General features: G+C 36.6%; 1 protein-coding gene across 11 annotated transcripts in view; it reads right to left on the minus strand.

Annotated features, from left to right (window-relative positions):
• The window catches only part of Klf12 (KLF transcription factor 12), a 663,664-nt gene that overhangs the window by 112,363 nt on the left and 535,414 nt on the right, over window positions 1-15,887 (minus strand). For all 11 annotated transcript variants that reach the window (XR_015443733.1, XM_087193027.1, XM_087193026.1 and 8 more), the window contains one exon: window positions 1,594-1,729. Coding sequence is in view for 10 of the 11 variants with exons in the window: in XM_087193027.1 (XP_087049153.1) it covers window positions 1,594-1,729 (136 nt within the window). In the remaining variant the exon portion in view is untranslated. The remainder of the gene's footprint in view (window positions 1-1,593; window positions 1,730-15,887) is intronic.

The following is a 15,887-nucleotide window of genomic DNA, read 5'->3' on the forward strand; positions in this document are numbered from 1 at the left end:
AATCATATACTAGAATATATGGGTTCATTTTTGGTTTTGACAGCTTTTTTGTTTAACAGAAAGCATCAAGATACAAAGGCAAACAGAAGAAAAGGGAAGAAAAGTTTACAGTGAAACAGTCATACGCGTTAAGGAGAACTAAGGGGAAACTAAGTAGAAAGACAGGCTCACAATTATATATATTCAAAGTTGAATATGAGTCCACCTATCTGCACAATTTAAAAAAATGTTATAAGAATTATGTATGTATTTAAGAATAAACATTTTCTTCACTATATTATTGTAAGTTTTGGTAGACATCTATTTCTAAGAGGTCTCCGAGGACATTCTTGTTCCTTCACCTAACAGCATCTAGCACTTCCCAGTGTTTACACAACATACCCAGGCTTGAATGACAACTTATTAACTGTTGATGGACCTGGACACTATAGGACTTCCTAAGTAATAGCGTGGTATATTCTTTACCTGTCTTTTAATGAAAAAACCATGACACGAATAATACAACTGGCACATCCTAATATACACATATGATTTAAAAACCGAAATTTGCCCTTTTATACAAAGTACAATGGCTTGAAAAGTGTATAAAAAACAAACTGAAGAGCTATCACTTATGTGTGGAATCTCAAACAACCAAGAGTCGAATCCACAGGAACAAAGTAGAATGCTAGTTTCCAGAGGCTGGGGACAAAAGAGGAAATGAGATGTTGATCAAAGAATACAGCTTCTGGTTAACGTAAGCTCTGAGACTCTCATACATATCATGGTGTCTAAGATTAGTAATAATGTACTGCAGTCTTAAAATTTTTTAAGAAATAGATCTTTAGCATTCTCACCAGAAACCACAACAAAAAGATCATTATGTGAGGTGATGGGTGTATTAATTAACTTGATCATGGTAATCATTTCACAATGTATATGTGTATAAAATCAGCATGTTGTACACTTTAATATATACAATTTTGTCAGATATACCTCAATAAAGCTGAAAAAATATTCTACTAAAAAGATGACAAGGACTGACACAAGTTCAATTCTAGACAAAGAGGTGACAATGATAGAACAGCAGCTATTTTCAATAATCAGGGGCTGGAATCTAGACCTATGTTCTGGGTAAAAGGAGAGAAAAAAATGTCCTTTGGAAATTATGTATGATTCCTGTATTTCAAAGGGCTAACATATTCCAAATTTAGTCTTCCAAAAAGCTATTTTGTAATTTCTTGTCAAAATAAGATACTTGCTATGTTTTCTTTCTCTTCATTTTATATATAAAAATGATGACGATACTAGAATAATGATATTAAAAAAGAATAATTTTTTTTCCCCCTCAGAGTTCAGTGAGGTGCAGAGGATAGTAGGAAAGATGCAAGGAGGTCTTGCATCTAGTCAGGACACACACTTCTATCTCTTTGAAGATGCTCCATGCTTCACCCTAATCTGCTCCCGTGGAGCACTGGCTGCATGGAAAGATGTGGTCATGTGTGCCAGTTGAGAGCTAGAATGACACGCCTGGGGAACTAGAGATGTGGCAGTTCCCATTATGCACTGATCACCGTGGCAATTCTCATTTCATCCTGAGAATGTGATACTTACTCTTGTACTGCTCTGGCTATGGAAAGGGCCGTAGATCCAGTTTCATTAACGCTATCTAAGGTCACATTTGGCAGGTCATCATCATCACTGTCACTTTTACTTTGTCTGGGAGATAGGCCTCGGGGGTCCATTTGTGCTAGGAAAAAAAGGCATATATAATGAATTAAAATTAGTGTGCAGAAGTTAACCTTGTCCTGGACCAATATCAAGCATGGAGTATCTCTTCTGTGCATATCGTGCAAATGGAATTCTCTAGATATTACAGGAATTAGTGAAAGCTAGGTATTGTATGTACTGAATACGCACTGACTCTTTCTTCCTTGTTCATTTGACTAACAAAGTCTACATCAGACTCCAAGAGTTTCAGGGATGACTGCAGAATAGAAACTATAATGTCTACAATATTATAAATTCCTGGGTGGTTGAAAGTTGATTTTGTGGCTTATGAGTTACCTCCCCACCCTTTAGTTTCTTCTCTTCCTCATTTTTGCTGCCAGTATTCTGGCTAAAAAACTGCACATTAGCACTTTCTCTGGAAGGTTGAAAACATGAGGCAGAAGAGGTATTATTTGCTTAATGTTCTCATGATAAGTTTCAAAAAGAAAAAACAAGGTTGACATGACTACAATAAAGTTGAAAGTATATTTCATACTTTAGTGAACGGTCATCTTGCAGTTCATCATTGTTGTAAGTGCAGATTTGAGTGCATAAAAACAGCAGAGGTGGTGAATAGGTTTATATATGCTAACAAGTGCTCATCTCCATTCTGACTGCATTTTCCGAAAAGGTATTTTCAGATATCATTTCTCTCTAACCATAAACTTGCCAAAGCAAGCTATTGAAGTCCTGACACCAAAAACCAGAACCATGAAATCCTTCAGTAACATGCAGTATGTAAAAATATATCTTTAAATTAGATTTTATTTCTACCACCTTTTCTCTGTGAACAGCTTTAGCAACCACTGCCTACAGTTTCTACTGGCCCTCACCTCCAGGACAAAAAAGCATATCTTCTCGACCAGAAGTTTGCCCTTGGCTACAAAATTGTTATAAAAACATACATGATTTTCACAGATTTATCCCAGAAAGATGTTGCTTAAAGATGTTTACATAAGATTTCTAAACTACTACTCCTTGTAAAGGAAAGCAAAATATATTTTAAATAATGGTTATAACGACATTTGGGTACAAACATTTAAAATCATGGTCACAACATTTGGATTTTGGAAAAAAGACCTTTTTTCTCAAATTGTTTGCTAGTAAATTACACATTAGACAGAATCAAATGGAAGTGATGATAATTCACCATTTTTTAACCTACAAACAAGCGATGCCTTATGATTGTACACAATATTTACAATACACAAAAAAGAAATAACTATATCTATAGAGTTTATACATATTTCTAACTGAAGTTGGTTAAGAACTGGTTTCTGTTTGACTTAGTACTGAATATACTAGTGTATTTGACATACATTTTGCCTGGAAGTAACTATAAATCAAAATGTGTTTTTCACAGTGGAAGTGCTTAGTAAATGCTGGTTGAATTAAAATAATTCAAACAATATAAAGCAGTCTTCAACTGAGGGCAAATTTGCCCTCTAAGAGATTCTGGAAGTACCTGAAGACATCTGGTTTGTCATAACTTGCTGGAAGAGCGAAGGTTGCTGATGGTATCTAGTGGCAAGAGGTCAAGATATCTATCGTCAGATATTTAACAATACACTTATTGGCAATTGCATAACTATGCTCTAGTTTCAAAGTCACTAACAAAGAAGTTAAGTCATACACTGGATCATCCATATTTTCTGGCCTTGTCCTCCAATGAAACAATTCAGTTGTCAGGGACTGAATTCATGACTTATTCAAATACAACACTCACTTCCTCAAATGCCAGAAATTATGAAGTAACAGTCATAGAAGCTTTTGAACGTCTGCTTTGTAGCACACACTGTGGAACAAAATCAGTTAATTTCCCATCTGATCTCTAGAGAAGGTGCCCCAGAAAGGGGTTTTTGGACAAACTGCAGGACTGTGGTTCCATCACCAACTAATAACACAGAGCTTAGCTGTGCAGCCAGTCAAATGGCACTGTAGGAACCATATCACTTTAGATTTATTTTGGCTTTAGGTAACAGAAACTACTTCAAGCTAACTTACACTGAAAGGAATACACAGTCATGCATTGCTTAATGACACAGGTAGAAAAATGTGTTGTTAGGTGATCATTAAAGAGTATGCTTACAGCTACAAAGGCAGCAGGTGATATCATCTCATGGGACGACTGCTGTTATGTGTGGTCTGTTATCTGAAACACCATCTATATGGAAAGATACTGAGCAGCTTGCAGAACAGAAGATAAAGATGAATAATTCTTACAGGACTCAGGGAAAATATAGGCACTTTGAAGGCAGGAATTCATAGACAGTTCTTTTTGAGCAATCCTGTTCTAGAATGATTCATTTAACAGCTGTTCGTAATTATTCAAAGCCAGCCAAGAAAATGAACATCAGATCTATCTAGGCTTCTGAATCCCATACTGTGTGGTGTTACATATGCCTTGAAATGTCAACAATACAACATTTAAAGCTGGTGAAACATTGTACACTAAGACACATTTGCCAAGTATCAAACTGACAAATAGCCAAAAAAGAGAATATTCTGGTGGTGCTTTCTGCCCAAGACAACTGGAATTCTCATGGGTAAGTAATTCAACTCAAGGAAAAAACAGGCAGTTAACCAAGAAGCAATCTGGCTCTAGAAGTTCAAATTATTCTAAATAACTTGCGTAGGAGTTGTAGCATGATCATCTAAATTATGTTATGTTTATATCTTAATGAAAGTATAAAATATGTTAAATAACATATCTTTTTTGATGTACTTTTCAGGAGCATCATAATTGAGGATTTCTTTCCAATATTTTCAATAAATATTATGAAATACATCTGATACCATCATGCTGGGAAACTCTTTTTATCCATACATTCAGCCAAGATGAGGAAGTAATTAGAAAGGTTTTTTTGAAAAATTTGCATTGCTGATTAGGTCAGATGATTAGCTTATCTACATACTTGCATAATTTCATTCTATTTTTATTAAATGCAGAATAGGGACATCTACCCTAGTTAAACCTCCATTAGTCTTTGCGTATCTGAACCCATTTAGAAAGGGCTAATTCTATGTGGTACTCATTTAGGGATAATATAAAAGCTACCTGAGCAACACCCCCTCACACATACATAAAGAATCTGCTTCCCTAAGACAGCAGATGATCTATAAACATCTAAATATAATTTACCTTTGGGATTTTATTTTTTTAAAATGAAACAAGGATCAGACAGTTTTGGGAAACAGAATTTGGAGGTATGCTGGAATACTGTATGAGTTTCATTTTATGTAACAAAATCCCAAAATCTCAAAACCTGAAATTGAGCCTATGACTTTAAATACCAATCTACGATAGACTGATACTACGAAGGTCCTCCCAATATATCCCATCCTCCTGTACCCATCCCTATGTGGCCACTTCTCACGGTGACTGGGTTTGACTGTATGATTTAATGTAGTCAATGAAACATTAGCAAACATGACACAAGTAAAGGCTGAAAAGCACTTGCACATTGGTTTTTTCCTCTTTCTTGCTGCTTTTAGAAGCCAGTCACTATGTAAAGAAGCCTGGGAGAGCCTGCAGGAGACATACTGTTGAACTGGAAGCCAGGTCTTTAGACTGACCAGCCACCCTCTGCCTTAGACGTACATACAAGGGACCTCAGGTGAGGCCAGCATGAAAGTTCCCTAACTAAAGCCTTTCCAAACTTGTGATCCACAGAACTATCAGTAAATATTAAAGTTGTTGTTTTATGCTACTAAACCTTGGGGTGTTTTCTTAGCAGTGCAAAATCAAGGCATGTTACATTCCTAGCTTCTTCCATATATTTCCTAGCAATGTGGACCAACTACAGCTACAATTACAGTCAACCTACCCTACTCTTGTGGATTCTCTTCCCAAGTGGCAAACTTGCCTTCAGTGATAAAATTTTAAGTGGGATACTAACATAAAAAGGAAAATAAAAGGTACATAACTACATTCGACATTATTGACTTTTAAATTCAAAATATTCAAAATGTGGTTACATGCGTTCTAATTTTACAGACATCTTCAACCCTTTGTTATTGCTCAGGCAGGGCTCCTCTATTCCAAGGGCCCACCTAATGGACATTACTGCTCAGGAGAGCCAAGCTCAGCCACCCCTTTGCTCACACTCATGCTTGACAGGAGGATCCTCCAGGTAATCCTCCCAGGAATGTGGTCACCCAAAGCTTTGTGTCATATATTTGGCTCCTTTCAACCCACACAGTAGATTTAAACTTTACAGTCATACATTGGCACCTGACTTCTTTGAAATTTGGCCCTTGGCATATTTTTTTAATGTAAAAATTTTGTCCTCATTTGTTTGTTCCTCAACATACAAAATGTAATTTATCAATGTCGACTGCCTTGTAACTTGCTTCCCTTCCAACCAAAACAATTTGTTTGCTACTCATCACACATCCCAGAATCAATTAACAGTGAGTACCAAAGTACCACTGTATTTATTTCTCGACATAACAGTGGACTGATGCAGACACATGGAGCCAATGTCCATTCTGACAGCCCCTTCTCCCAGCCCAACCTGGATGCTATTGAGTCTAATCACTCTAACTTCTGCAGAAATCACCTTCCCATTCAGCATTCACAGAGGAAATGAAGTTTGCCCCTAAGTCTGTGTTAAATAAATACTATTCAACAATCTATGTACATTCATTAAAACTTACAGACTAGTATGAATGAGAGGCCAGTAGTGTGATTCAGGGGTCCTGTGTCTACTTGTCATGCAAAAGTCACAGGGTCTGATCCCCACTACCTCAAAAGCAAAGAAAGAAGAAGAAAAAAAAGAATCCCACATGGTGGTAGTGGATCCCTTCTTTTCACCCATCGGGGCTGGGGGCAGGGATACCCACAGATGGAAGGGGTGAGAGGCCATTGGGGAGGCAGTGGCGCTGGCACTGGTGGTCTGTCTTCTCTCTCTTCCAGCCACTGACAGACTGTCTGCTACCTGCAGATGTCCTACTTGTTCGCCCTGCCAAAGCTAAAAGCATATCCTATTAGAGAACACCTGGTTTCTAGAAAAGCTGCTGCTATATATTAAAAACAAGAGGAGTGGAGGGATGGGGTGGGGATGCATCCTTGGGGAGGAATCTGTAAGGGAAGATGTGTAGAGAAATAGTCAAAATATCACTGAGGAGAGCAGTCTTCCTCCAATACATTCAATGCAGAAATCATTCCAATAAAGGAGTCATAGAGCCTCTCTAAGATAAAAACACAGCTCTTGCTTCAGAGAAAATGAGGTGACTTCTGGCCCCCATCATTTGCAACCATCTGACTTTGGGCACTTAGTGGTCAACCATCACCTAGCTTTACCCTGACCCTAAACATACTGTTTCTTCAATCATCTCCTAATATGAGATGTGATCGAAAATACACTGAAGAGTAAACAAAACACACTGTTATTAATCCCTCTCAAAATTTTCCTCACTTTGAACACATATATTCCATCATTCTTGCCACTTTCTGAAGCAGTTCTAGAAGTCTTTTGTGAATGTCTTTTCACGGCTGCCTCAATGTCCTGAATTGATTCAAAATTTTTACTGCAATTTCTGTCAAAAACATTATGGTGTGTCCTCATCCACTTTATTCATCAGATCTGGCACCATGCTACTTCTGGTTGTTCCTCAACATCAAAATGACCATGAAAGGTAAATGTTTTAAACCAATTCAGGTTATCTAGGCAGCCACAACAGTGCAACAGAAAGACACCAGGCTTGAGTGAGCTGGTTTCTTCTTGGTTGTGACTGGGGAAGGGGGGGTGTTGAGGCATAAAGAAAATAATAGGTGCCAAGACTTTGAGGTGGGCATGTGTTCTCCATGTCTTAGCACCTGCAAGAGGGCTGCAACTGGAACCAATGAAGGGAGAAAGAAGTGGAAAGGACAGAGAGAGGAGAGCATGCAGAGAACAGATTCTGAGTTTTGCTCTAGGTTGAGAAAGAAAATCATTAGAGGATAATGCCAGAAGAATGACATGATTGAGTTGTCTTTTGACAAGGATCCCCCTGGCTATGTGTGCCAGGGCACCTGGCTGGAGATGCACACATAGGACTCATTAGTGACATTAACATTACTATTCTCTAAAAGCTGCTCTCACTTTTTCTTCTTTGGTCACTTCATGCTGGCTTCATGCAGTAGTCAGTTAAAACTCAGGGCCATAGTACATGAAGGATTAGGAAGCATCATCTTCATAATATACTTGTACAACTGAAATTCTGAGCTCTTTCTGTTTCAGAGTAACAGTTGTTCAGGTATATGACTGATTGCTCTATCATATCAAGATGTCATGAGAGAAATATCCATGATTAATAAAGACTGACTCAAACAGTGGTGAACTTCAAACATTCAAGCCTGCTCTCCAGGAGCCCAGTCTGCGGGCGGGTGTTCTGACTAAGCCTTGTTCCTCGCCTCCTTTACTTTGCTCCAGCCAATGAGACTGTCTGCCTCCACAGAATGGCAACTGTGACTGCTCACATCACCCCAAATGAAGATTTAAAGTTCAATCAAGTTTTGCAAATTCTGGAATGTTAGCACTGTGAAAATGTAGTATGCATTTTATTCATCCTGCCCCTGGATTCCTGTTGTACACACACTTGACAGTGTAATGGTTTCTGCTACCATTATGTGATGAAAATAACCTCTTAGTGTTCTTACAGTTCCCTCGTGCATGGTCTACTTCCCAGTTCTGATGGGGAGGACTCTGCATAGGTTTCAACAGTGCTGGCCAGCAGCCTTCTTCATAGTCATTTCCAGGTTTTTAAAACTTTTTCCTTCTCTTGGCTTCAGGCATGGGAAAATTAAGGCCTGGGGAACTTGTCACTTGATTCTAAAGTTTGTGAGTAAAGTTTTATTCAGCCATGCTCATTTATAACCTACCTGGATGTTGTAGCACCATAGAAGAGGACAGAGCACTTGTCATGGAAAGCCACCCAGCTCACCATGAAGTACACCTGGCCCTTTACAGGAAGTGTCTTCTTTCTCAGTGGTCCCCACTGCACTCTCTGATTTTTCTTTCTCCCCTGATTTTCTACCTTCTATCTTCTCGTTTTTCCTTTTTTCTGCATAGCCCTAATAAAGGGTTTGCCTGCTAGGTTTCACTACCTCCCTCTTCTTTCTGTGTCTTTATTGACAAGCTTCTTAGCAACTCCACCAATTCCACAACTACTATGTCAGGAGGAATGACTACCAAATCCATGTTCCCAGCTCTAACGTCTCCCCTAACTCTAGGTTCATAGTTCCACCATCCTACTGACTACTCTACCAGCATATTCAAAATTACCACAAACCATTCTCCAACTCATCTTTCATTCACAACTCTTACTCCAAGAGTCCCTTCATCCAGCTTGATCAGACTATACAGAATTCAGCTAATAAAAACCTAGCTATCCTGTAGAATACCTTCTTCAAGAACCTTCCTTTCACTTTCTAATTATACGTAATCTCTCTTTAAATCACACAAAAAAAACAAGGGCCAGAGATTTAGCTCAGTGGCATCGCACCTGCCTCACAAGCGCCAAGGTTCAATCCCCAGTACCAAAAAAATAAAAATAAAAACCAAAACAAAAAAACCCTGATACTCTGAATTTATATATTTTATGGGGTTTTTTTTCAGTGCTAAGGATTAAGTCTAAGGTCTTGTACATGATGTTAGGCAAGTGATCCCAACTACTGAGCTAAAAATTCTAGTCCTATTTTTGCACTTTCCATTGTGAACTACAGTTAAGTAATACTTATTTTACAACCTCTGTTATTCTATCTGTTATATGAAGGGAGAGGCCATGTCAATTATGCTCCCTTGTACAATGTAAAATGTAGTTTTTACTGGTGCAGATGATGGTAATAAATGCAGAGCTCTACTTAGAATAATCACAGTGGTTCTCACTTGGCAAGTTTCTGCAATATAATGATAAAAGTGTCCAATTCACATTTTACTTTAAAAATTGCATTCTGACTTGCATTCTAATACTAACATTTGTGGAGGGAAAGTCCCAATCATTACATTTCCATTACTCTGTGAAGTCTTAGATTATTATATTTTTGGCTTGAACGGGCCATGGGATGACATAGAAATGAAAATGTTTGTAATTCCTATTCACTTTTCAGCTAAATTACATTTAACAGGCTTACGTTCTTTTCAGGGAATCATTTTAAATACTTCTGCATACTTTTATTTCTATTGCATGAGTTACTGCAATAGGGAAATATCATTTAAAATAAATTTAAAAATTAATGTTCATTGAGATCATCACAAGAGCTACTAGGATTCCATTTTTCTAGAGACTCATGACTAAAATTACTCCTCTTGTTTGTAAAAAGAAAATGAATACAGTTTTACAATTGACTTGTGTTCCCTGCAAGTTTGTCTTAAGAGCACAAAAGTCTTTTGTGATAAAAAATCAAAAAGCTCATAAAGTTTTCCATTAATAAGTGGGTTTTCCATGACGCTGGTCCTCTTATGTCACTCCCTGAACACCAGGGACTGAGGTAACAGCACACCATTATTCCCCACCACCTTTTCATTCTGCCAATTCATTATAAATGATCCAAATAGAGCCAACCAGCTCCAAGTGACTTATTCAAAACTGAATTCACAAGATTTACAAGTTTTACTAATAAAGTCATTTTGTGGTGAGTCCACAGGGGAAATAATGAGATCATCAAACTCAAGCTTATTATGCACAGGGAAGATTTTAGCTATTTATTCACTTTTCTTATCTCACCTAGTTGGTTTTTCTGCTCTATCTGCATTTTCTGGGAAAATTCAGTCCTTTAAAACATAGATTGAGATCTATAATAATAATTTCAAGTATTACTGAATCATGGCCCTCATCTGAAGTGCTTTAGAGTTAAGAAATACTTAAGGAAGGAGAAAATTTACCTTGAACTTAGTTTTATTTCTATATCAGCTCTGCCTTGTGCAGCTAGGAGGCACATAAGTGAATGATCAGAGCGAATGCTAGTTTTAAAGTAAAAAGGTTAAAAAAAAATTTGCAGGCAGAACCAATATGCCACACTGAGAATCAATCCATTTCCCTCTACCCCTCTTCAATTAGTCAGCTCTGCATGTCTCATTTTAGAATAGATTTAAACCTGCTGGACCAAGGATAAGTTGATATGTAACAGTTATGTCATCTGTCTTTTTAAAACTGCATAAACTTGGCATTCTTGAAGATCTGATCAAAGACTGTCAGCAATCCTCAATTTTGCTATTATTTATACATGATATCTGACCTCTCCATAACCTTCAAGACATGGTTTTCCCTCTTTGTGTTCATTTCTAGTCTTCAAACTCTCTCCTCACGTGGCTTTGGGAAGGGCATACCTGTCCCAATACCCAGCAACACATTTCCATCAACAGTGACACATTTCTTGTGTACATGCTTCTATCACGTGAAAAAAAAAAAAAACCTTATGAATGTTTTCTTTCTCATTTGGTTATCAGACACACAGAGGTATAGAAACCTTTCTGAGAATACACAGCACCACTGAGTCCTGTTGATGAGGAGGCTCACCGTCACATGTTCCCTATGCACATGATTCTAATTTGCAATGTTACACAACAGAAGTAAAGACTGTGAACAGCACACCTCTTGGGCATTGTATGTGTGAGTGCCAGGGTCTACCATGTCAAAATCACAAAGAGCAATGTTAATGTTGCAGTTCTGCTGAGACACTGGCTAGCTGAACAAGTGTTTTGGGAACAGTTTCTAATACGTGCTATGCTACACCAGAACAGCATAGGTTAAAAGATCTACAGTAGGCATTTCCATTTTCCAAACTTAACACTGGGTTTATACTAATGTCTATGTGAAAGCCCACTCTTGATTTTGTGAGAAGAGTGTGTTTCTGAAGAAGATAAGGGCTGTGAGGGAGGATGAGGTCTTTGGCTTTTCCAGACAAATGTCTGGTACACTTGTGTGCAGCTTACACTTGGAATGGTTAGTTTTTAAACTCAAATGTATGATATTTAAAAAATATGGTAATAAAGAGAAATAAGACTTTTTACTGTTAAAAACCAGTAGCATTTGTGTTTAGATAACTTTTAAGGTGTATATTTTTGCAATAATACATATTCTGAGTGTTGTCTAGATAGTTTTCTTGACCAAAGCTGACAAGTTACCTCAGCCCTAAACATTGGTGTTCCTGAGGCTAAACTGTGATCTGAGAGCCTGGGTGTCTCATTACAATCTAACTGAGCTCACCTGCTAATAGGAGAGTGGCTGAGCTCCCTATGTGCCTGCCACCTGTAGACTATCAATTAAATAAGATGTCAGGGGCCAAATCAGTTCTTTACTATTTTATTCCTTTACTCTTTCCTAAAAGGAAAATTCAAATTCTGAAAATTATTTCTTTCTATTATCTTTCACACCCAACTGTCCCTGATTTTAAAAATATAAAGTAAGAAGAGCCATTTGGGAGAGGATCCAGGCCTCAATCTTTCACTAACTTGCTTATAAATTTGAGTTAAATTACTTATCTCTTTTTGTCAAGTCATTTAATTCCAAATATACACATAATGAGCATCTATTCATTCTTCTAGAAGATTAAAACAAAACTGTAATATTTTTACAGTATTTTCTTTAAAACATTAAAAAAAATTTTTAAATCAGGAAGGTGAAAGCCTCTTGGGATTTTTTTATTCATATTTTATTCCCTTCTTTTGCAGTATCCTGGTATCTAACTTTCTTATATATGTATGAATGAATGGTATCCGTAAGATTTTTTTTGTACACAACATCATATTTTACAATTTTATTTACTTAATATAGAAACTGAGATTTAGTCATTTATTTTAATTTCTGAACAGTATAGTAATAGTACAGAATTGTATTCTTCTAAATAGACCTCTATTATTCTTGTAGTGATGGAAAATTAAGTTATTTCAAACATCCACTGCTAAAAGTACAGCTGCCAAGCTGGGGATATAGCTCAATGGTACAACATTTGACTAGTATGCGTGAGCCCATCGGTGCAATGCCCAGAATGGCAAAAATAAATAAATAAATAAATAAATAAATAAAATAAAAAATAAACTCACAAAACAAAATCACTACAAGTTGCTTCATACTACATAACTGAAAATCAGGGGTGTGCTTGTTATTGAATTTTATCATGTACTGCCAAATTATTCTCCAAAGTGGCTGGATCAATTTATACTCCCATTGGTGTAGGAATGCATCATTTTTGCATATTATAAAACTTAGTAATGCCAGATTTAAACACTTGTCTGAAGTCTAAGATCACTCAGTGTTGTCTATTCTTCTCCCAGACACAAGATTCAGCTTTCTGGAACAACCCAGTGACATGTGCATCCTCCCTACGTATCATTTTAGCCTAGAAATTTGGTGCATGTTTTACTGTCAAGAGATAATTGAAAATTATATTTATGCAGATATGTATCCACATTTCAAAAACCAGTCTGAAGCTCTTTCTTCTTTGGTTATTTTTCTTCTTTCAAAAGTATATCCTTTACTAGTCCTCTCAGCAAATTTATGTGAACAGTAAATGCCTAGTCAATCTACATTGATTTTTTTTTCTTTTACTGTTAATTGAATTTTACTGTAGCTAATGAGAGAATTCTAGGATCCCTAAGCCTTTTGAAGAGGCTGCCTCATTGTTCTCTGGCATTTGCTGCTGCTGACAGCCTTTGTCATTCTTAAATTACTTTGCAAATAATCTTTTTTTATTGTTGTTGTTATTTCTAAAACAATTATTTCTTTTTTATTTGTTAAATTCTTTTATTGGTACATTGTAGGTATACAACACAATTACATTTCTCATTGGGAACTGGACCTTTACATAATGCATCTTGGTTCTTATTTTTTCCCCATTCCTAGACCTCCCTTCATGCCCTCCACCCTTCCCTCTTTACAAAGACTTTATTTCCCTTTCTCAGCATTTTTCCTTTCCCTTCTTTCCTTTCCCCTGCCCCTCCCCCTACCCCTACCCCTTTGGACCTTTTCTTCCCATTTTGCATTATCGATTATTCATTGTAATCATTGGTACATTTTAGGTATACAATATAATGACATTCATCATTGGAAATTTGCACCTTTACATAGTCTCACTTGGTTCTTATTTTTCACCCTTGCCCAGGCCTCCCTTCAACCCCTCCATTCCTCCCTATTTACAAAGATTTTGTTCCTATTTTTCCATTTTCTCATATTAATCCCATTCCCTTCTATCCTTTCCCCTAGCCCTCCCACTTCCTTCCCCTTTGCCCCTTTTCTTCCTATTTCACATTACCTATTATACATTTTAGATCTTATTTACACTTTCAGTTTCTCACACCAGAGAAACTATTCGGTATTTATACATGTGTGTCCTATTTATTTCACTTAAGAGTATCGCCTCAATGTGCATCCACTTAGCTATAAATGTCTCTAATTTCTCATTTTTTATGGCTGAGTAGTACTCCATTTTATAATCCTTTGAGACTTTATGTATCATACTTGACAATTTCACTGTTCTGTGACCACAGATGTACTTTTTTTACTTAATTTGTGTATATTCTGAGATTCATGAGCTCCCTTAATTTCTTCAAATTTCTGGACATCTCTCTGAATACATTCCTTTTTTTATAGATGTATTTTAAGATATATTTTGGAATATTTCAAATGACATCTCTTCAATTTTATTTCTTGCTTTGTCAACTTTTCTACTCATGTTATTTTATGGGTTAAATTCTCAATATAATCTTTCAATTGAAATATTTTCCACTGAACATTCTCAACATGTTTCAGCTTGCAAAACAAGAACCAAGGAAATAGTCTACATACTTCTTTTTCTCCATCCTTAAAATTCACTTTGGCCAGTAAGTTCTATCACATTTCTATTGATACCAACTCTGGCTGAACCCTTAAGCTCTCCAATGGCTTCAGAAATAGCATTCCAATTTGTCTCTTTTTCTGTGTTTTTCACTACATTCATCTTTTGGCCCACAGATTTCATGTTAACTCCTATCTACTTCTAACTTTCTGTCTGTAGCTCTCAGGAAATATAAACTTCTTAGCTTGGCACACGATGCCTGTGGAAACTGAACCCAGGAATATCCCTTTTTTGCCTCGTTTGCATTTCTTATAAATACTCTTCATTTGAATCATATCAACCTATCTGCTTGTAAAAACCTACTTCCATCAGAACCAGGACACACTATGCTCTTTGATGTTTCCAAGACTTGCATTTTAAAACATGAGCTTCCTTCCCCATGTCAACCTGAGTAATATAAATAAATACACAAGCCTTTCCTGTGAGAAGCAGCCTTCTCCTGAAGTGCAACCACTTCCTCCCAACGACTGAGTTTACTGCTTCTTTCCCAGGAGTCCATCTCTGTCGGGCTGTGCTCATCTGTATTGCATAACTTGCCTCATTACAGATATTTTTGGTTCAGTCTGTGGCTTGTTGTGGGTATGGTCTGTATACTGTATATGTGGCAAAATGAGGAATGTGTATTAATGGAACAAGTAAGTGAATGGAAAGGAATATGCTGCAGTATTCCTGGGAAAGGCAAAAGGCAAGTAATGAAATTAAAGGATATTTTTAATTCTTAGTTTTTCAATCTAGTAGTTTAAATTTTATCCAGTTTGACGAATCAGGGAGCAACAAGAAAATGGACTGGTACTACAATCATCACATTTGTTTAAACAGCAAACATGAAGACTCTTATTTAAATGGTGCAACATATGGTATAAAATTCTAGTTTATAAACCAATTAATTTCTTTCATTTATAAGATACAAGTTTCTTATAAAGGTATTAATTTATATGAATATACACATATGTCCACATATATACATCTTTATGTGTACATGTGACCTACATTTACAGTTGCATGCCTAAAGAAGGTATAGTATGAAGTTCTAATTTTAGTATATTCTAACATGCCCAGACATTGATTGTATTATGAACCTTACAAATACAGAAGGCCTCTCTACATAAACTGGCTGAACAATAATATCCATATAATTTACAGTTGAATTACTGACTGAACAATAATAGTGAGGTTGATGTTCCTTGTATCTTTCTTGGAATAAGGTATGGAATAAATAAATAATGTTTACAACTCAAGTCTGCATCTGGGAATGGTATGCTCTTGCCATTAAGGATGATTACATTCTCAGTGTTTATCATAATTATAAAACACAGCATAC

Source organism: Heterocephalus glaber, unplaced genomic scaffold (genome assembly GCF_053883595.1).
Source record: "Heterocephalus glaber isolate CG9 unplaced genomic scaffold, H.glaber_assembly_v1.0 deba00001577, whole genome shotgun sequence".
NCBI classification, from domain to species: domain Eukaryota; kingdom Metazoa; phylum Chordata; class Mammalia; order Rodentia; family Bathyergidae; genus Heterocephalus; species Heterocephalus glaber.